General features: G+C 32.3%; 1 protein-coding gene across 1 annotated transcript; it reads left to right on the top strand.

The window, feature by feature from the left end:
- Positions 1–989: 989 nt before the first annotated feature.
- Positions 990–5984, top strand: LOC111621903 (patched domain-containing protein 3-like; the record flags this gene model as incomplete). The annotated part of the gene is made up of 4 exons (XM_023364156.1): positions 990–1770; positions 2823–3140; positions 4731–5765; positions 5862–5984. Coding segments are annotated over exons 1-4 (2257 nt in total), but the record flags the coding sequence as incomplete, so codon positions are not given.
- Between the last annotated feature and the right edge of the window lie 1064 nt (positions 5985–7048).

The following is a 7048-nucleotide window of genomic DNA, read 5'->3' as shown; positions in this document are numbered from 1 at the left end:
ACTTTTAGTTAGGAACTCACTTTTATTCTTTAAAAAATGACATATGCATTTCGGGTTAGTATACATATACACATATACATATACATAGTTGTACATACAGGGTTGACATATACATAGTAACATACAGCAGTCCAGATACAGAACTTTACTATTTAGTTCATTTAATTTTATCTCTTATAATATTTTTTTATTATTAGTTATTTTTCCGAAACGACTCTATATCAGCACCCAACAGCGGCTGAGAAAATAAAACTATTGAACACTTCGTCGTGGGTTTGCACTTCGCTAACATGTCGGCGATATCCTTTCCTGGACTTCTCACCTCAGTAAAACCTAAATATGGAGCAGTTTTCAATAGAATATTTTTCGAAAAACATTTAATCTTTCCATGTGTCAACCGTAATCGAATAAAATAAAACTAAATGACGCTATCTTACCTCATTCACTACATTAAAAGAACTTGCCATAAATTACAGTAAAACAAGCTATTTAATTTAAAAGCGAATAAAAATTACATTGATGTTTCTTCAACATTTCTGTTAGAAAAATTCTTATGAGCATTCGAACACTATTGTTTTATTATTGCATTATATTATATTTTATTTTTAGTATTATTTATTGTATAGAAATTATAAACAAAGTTAAATATGAATATTTAAATACCATTTGTATAATTGAATTTTTTACAACTTTTCAGAAATCTTTTCTTCAGAATAAAAAGAGCAATATCGAGCACTTACTATAAAGTATATATACGACATAAGTACAGAAAAATGAAAATAACATGTATGAGCTATTCATTGTCTTTTCTATTTCATAAATTGGGAAGAATTATTGCAAGACATCCCTTTTACTTCTTCATTTCACCTGTGCTTCTATCAGTTTTACTTTCGGTAGGGTTACTTAAACTCATAACCATAGAAACTGTGGATTATCTAGTGCAGTCTGATAGAGGAGAAACCTTTGAAAATAAACAATTTATTAGCAAGATGTTTTCCATGAACACATCCGTATTCTACGATTTCATGAGAATGACAGATCGTCCACAAGCTGCAATGGTTTACATTAAAAATAAATACGGAAACAATTTAATACAAAAAGACAATTTACTCGATATACAAATCTTGGATGAAATAATTAAAAACATAACGATTATTGTAGATGGAAAAGTAGTAAATTATAGAAATATATGTGGCATAATGAACGAGAAGTGCATGAAAAACCCGATAATAAATATATTACCGGAGATGGATAAATTACTTTCTAGAAAAAAAAAGTTAAAATTTCCTCTTCAAATTGATCCCTTTACTTATACATACGAACTGTGGGCAATTAACTTCGGCGGAGTAAAATATGATGTAAACGGATATGTTCAGGAAGTAGAATATATAAGACTTGTTTATCCCGTTGACGAATCGAATTTCTCTAAAAGACACTGGATTCGTGAATGGCGAAAAGCGTTTTTGCGGAATGTCAACAAATTGGATTTTCATTCGATCGAGATATATCCGTGTCCTTTCTTAGTTTCTGAATTAGACGTGAAAAACCTTGCTGATGAAATTACACCGTTGATGAGTGTCGCTGTTATTGTTGTAACAATTTTCTGTGCAATGTCGTATACGACAAACAGTTGGGTAAAGAGTAAACCTTGGATGGGAATTGCTGCAGTTGTGTCTGCTGGATTAGCAGTGGTTTCTTCTTTCGGGTTGATGGGTGCGTGTGGAATTGAAAATGTCAACTCTAATATTATGCTGCCGTTCCTAATTTTCGGTAAGTAAAAATCTTGAAGTGAATATTAACATAAAATGTTTGTTCGTAAATTTTCAGAGATAACAGAGAAAAGTACAGTATGAAAAGTTTGTATGAAACTAAATTTTTTCGACTTTTTTATTTACATGAATCAAAATCATTTGTTTTTTATCAAGTCCAGAGCTGTAATTTTACTTGTTGGTCACTTCGAATAACGTAACTCTGTTTCGTTTCACTACACTAACAAAGCATAAAGATAGTTGAAAGTCAAAAACAAAAAAAAAAAAACTTATTTTAGGTTCCTGCCACTAAGTAATCAAAGAAAAGCTCGAATTTTTATTATTATTACTGTGTCCGACATTATTATCGAATACCATCAAATACCGGTGGAAGCTACACTTTGTTATATTACTGGAAATACTTATTGTGAAAAGTAAGACAATACGAAAGACAACACAACGAGCTGTTTTTCTCGAGAATTTTTGAAAATTGAAAACTTTTTGCTAAATGTGTGCAATATTTATCGCGTAAATTTTGCAAAATTTTGCGATCTTTCTTTTTAATTTATAATTTTAATTTACGCTTGTGCTATTACTCATCTGTGGCGCTTATACATTTGTGCGGGTTTAAATATCTGATGATTATTCGAAGAAGGCGAAAATGCCAATCCCGACGTTTATTTGATAAAAGTCACTATTTTTAACATATAAAGCATTAGTTTTAATAAAATATTATCTATGATGCCGGATAGTATTTGAAAAATAAAGCAATGTCGTACAGTATTTGATTCGTCTATGCAAAGTTTCATTAACTGGCGCCATTACATAATTTCTTGACTATAAAAAGTTAAAATCTACAATTAAAATCTACTGAAGTACATCAAAAGCATTTTTTGAGATATGAAAATATAAATATTTTAGCCAACAGAACTCACACAAAAAATTAAACATTTAAAAATTTTCATATAGATTATACTTGTATAGTGTTGTAGAGATTTCTGAATAAACGTTTCATTTTGCAATATTACATACATTTTATAAAACATTAAAGTAGTACTTTTATATCATTTCCAGCTACAGAGATTGACGACGCCTTCGTGATAGTAGCAAATTGGAGAGTTACAGATGTTGAAGACAGCGTGGAAGAACGAATGGGGAAAACTTATTCCAAATCTGCTGTTTCTATTACCATAACAACTTTGACAAATATTTTATCTTTCTGCATAGCGATGACCGCAGAGTTTCCTGGTGTGAGGATTTTCTCTTATTACGCAACGACTTGCGTGTGCTTTACTTATTTGTATCAGATTACGTTTTTTGGATCGTGCTTAGCACTAAGTGGATACAGAGAAGAACGTCGTCTTAATGCATTTACCTTTAGAGTTACAAAAGGTGAGAAATTTTAATGTTCTTCATTCCACATATAATTTATAAAAGTTCTCGAACTTCTTAATAATAGTTTTATATACAGTAGACCTTTTTATAAAACGGGTTCATATAGTTCGCATTCCTATATGACGGCGAAAAAATTGCGACAGTATTCGTACAAACACGCTAAAAATCTTTTATAATTCGGTAAAACGTCATCGCCGTCTCCTGTCGCGACAGGATTGGTCGAATCTAGACCAATAGCGAATTTTGTACAAACCGTTGAGTTTAAACAAGCAGCGGATCTACTACAAACTATTTATTATTAAACGTCCATTCCTTCGCCGATAGAGGAGTGCCCAGCTTACCGCTATTAACTCCGGAAAAAACAGTGAGGAAACGGCGGTCTTATAGAAGACGACCAATCCGAGGAAGACAGGGGAGAGGTCAAAGCCGGTCTTATAAGAGACGACACGACCCCCGCGAGAAAGGAAGACAGAATGCCTTCCGGGAGGACTTGGAGGGAAAGCTGGCCCCTATTCAGGCGTTATTGGCTAGGAGGAAAACCCGGAAAAAACTCCAGCTGCCAGCTCGTTCGAGTGAGGCGCGAACTCCGGTGTTTAGGGTCTGGTCACCACCAAGAGTACTTAACGTCCATAAAAATTATATTTATATTAATGATGTCTCCAAAGTTCAGCGAATTTTTCGCAAAAAAGTAATTTAACAGGAAGCACGCGAGCGCCATTCGATGACAAGCTCCATGACGAAAACAAGCTTAAGCAATAGTGTCGTCAAACGGTGCACACTCGGTAAGTAATCCTACAATTTTTGGTTTATATGGATTATTCCAAAATAATTATACGAATTTTGGAAATGTTGAGTCAAATTAGTCTAGAATCGATTAATTTTATGGAAGAAAATTTTTCAAACAGCCGTAGTCCGTAAACTGCATACGTGCCGGGCTCGTAGGAAATGAATTCATAACAACTGAAACATATCTACCGTGTTATAGGGGGTCGACTGTAATTATCTGGGAGAAATCTAGTTTTATGTCGTAGGGATTGTAGTTTATTGTCTCATTTTTTAAAAACAATTTCCACGTTATATTTTGATTATTTTGGTACTGGTCACTTAGACGTGTGCATAAATTAAAGATTAGAAAATATAATTAATATATTAAAATAATATATTCAAAAGAGGAAAGTGTCGTCTTTTACATATTTGACGCTTAATAATAAAATATTTATTTTGACATTTTTGGATGATGTTTTTTCAATTGATTTTCAGCTATTAAATTAATACAGTAGTATAATTTAATCACAATAATATATATTATTATTCCTATTTGTAATAGGAACTTATTATTTACACCAATGAATAATACCGTTGCTGCTAGAATACGCACTAGGGGGCTTTCCGGGCTATCATGTTAATTAGAAACCAAAATTAATGCTATTTCTTTTATGATTTTTCAACAAAATATACTTATTTAGTAAGCCACGTTATTATTTTTTAACTAAAAAGATCTTTATATATTTATATGCAACAAAAATTTGAATATAGTATGTTTGCTATTGATAGAATGATTAATTTTTATTATACTCTTTTTCACAGAAAGATCCAACGAGCACAATATAGAAGAGAAAAACGAATACGCTTTTATGGAATTCTTCAGAGATTACGTCGCCGAAATTCTCTCTCGTCCTTTAGTCAAACTGGTCGTTATTTTATTGTACATAATTAATCTTTCAATAGGTATTTGGGGAGTAACATTGTTACAAGAAGGCATCAACTTCTCTACATTTTATCCAAAACATTCGAAAGTAGCAAAAGCATATCAAATATATTACCACTATTTTACGGAATTTGCATATCCTGTTCAAATTGTAATCAACACAACATTAGATTATTCCCAAGTAGACATTCAGAAATCGATAGAAAATTTAATGATGAAATTTCAATCTCACCCAAACGTCGCCGGTTCGGAATTCGAAGTTTCCTGGTTGAAATATTACAAAGAGTTTCAGAATCATCCGGTATCGAAATTTTCCATGAGTATTTATGATATGACACAAAAACAAGATTTCATTGATGGACTTCTCCACGTGTTTTTGAGACTTAAAGCAGCAAAACAATTTTCGACTGACATAAATTTTAATAACAATTACACAGATATTATCCGAAGTCGTTTTTTTGTTTTAACGAAAAATATGTTTGATAAAGATATTGAAAGTACCGTGTTAACCGATCTAAAGAAAATAGCAAAAGAATCTGATTTACCAATTATTGTCCATTCTTGTTTTTTTCCTTTGGTAGAACAAATTGTTATTACCAAACAAATTACTCTTCAGTTATTCTGGATAACATCTCTGTTAGTATTTATTGTTTTTGTTTCATTTGTTCCTAACGTTATTTGCGCATTAATTGTTGCATTCTCGATTGTTTCAATAATTGTCGAAACAATTGGATTTATGTCAATCTGGGGTGTTAATCTTGACGTCTTTTCCATGACGATTATGATACTTTGTAACGGATTTTGTATTAATTATCCGGCTCACATGTGTTATGCGTTTTTGACTTCTTCGCATTCTGTAGCCAAACATAAGCTGAAGGAATCGCTTTATCTCGTTGGGTTTCCTATATTTCAAGGTTCGATGTCTGCAATTTTCGTAATACTAGTATTTCTGTATAACAATATGTACATTTACACAACATTCGTAAAAATCGTTACTCTTATATCTTTAGAAACGTTGGTCCATGCCATGCTTTTTATTCCCGTGTTTCTTAGTATAGTGGCTTTTCCATTTAAGAATAAAAGTGAGACTAATTCTGATGAAAGAGAATACGATATTATTGGTGGTGTTGAAAGTAAGAAGTAAAAATATGAATATGTATTGTTATAAATTTCAACTATTATGGGAAATGTCGGGACAATGGACTCATGAAAACATTTTTGGTAGTTTTGAATAATGCGCATGAAAATGTGCAATTCAGTTGAGCAGCAAAAAGATATTATAAACTTGATTATATTCTGCAATGTATATCCAAATGCAATTATATATATATATATATATAATCGAGATGGGTTGATAATAATAATAATAATAATAATTAGACGGAAAGATTCATGATTGCCATACAGGATCAGGTCATAAATACTAAAAACTACAGAAAACACATACTCAAAGATACAACACTCACAAATGACACATGCAGAAAATGTCACATCATGCCAGAAACTATACAACACATCACTTCTGGTTGCAAGCTCTTGGCACAGACAGATTACTTACATAGACACAATCAAGTAGCAAATATAATACACCAAGAGCTTGCAAAGAAACACAAATTGGCAGACATCCACGAACCATACTACAAGTATATTCCACAGACAGTATTGGAAAATAACACGCACAAAATGTATTACGACAGAGCCATAATCACAGATAAAACAATTTACCACAACAGACCAGACATCACACTCATTGACAAACACAATAAAATCACATACATTATAGACATAGCCATTCCAAACACTCACAATGTACAAAACACATGCACTGAAAAAATTAGCAAGTACACAGAACTTGCCCAGGAAATAAGGCATCTATGGAGGATGGATAGGGTAGTTATTGTACCTGTTGTTATTTCCTGTACAGGTGTGATACCACACACACTACACAAAAGCCTGGGAACATTAAAATTGAGTAGAAATACATACATAACACTACAGAAGGCCACTATATTAAATACATGCCACATTGTTAGGAAATTCCTGAATACAGACACTGACACACTTATTTAATTTTAGTTTTGTTTTGGTTGCTATGCCTTGACTGTGGTCCGGCATAGTACACAGCCACCGGTGTGAACCGAGTAAAACTCACTAAACTCAACATAATAATAATAATAATAATTAGCGCAGCGCCCAA

Source organism: Centruroides sculpturatus, unplaced genomic scaffold, assembly GCF_000671375.1.
Source record: "Centruroides sculpturatus isolate CEXI.00-Female unplaced genomic scaffold, Cexi_2.0 scaffold200, whole genome shotgun sequence".
Lineage (NCBI taxonomy): Eukaryota > Metazoa > Arthropoda > Arachnida > Scorpiones > Buthidae > Centruroides > Centruroides sculpturatus.
Note: the sequence above shows the minus strand (reverse complement) of the source record. Positions and strands in the feature narration are given on the sequence as shown.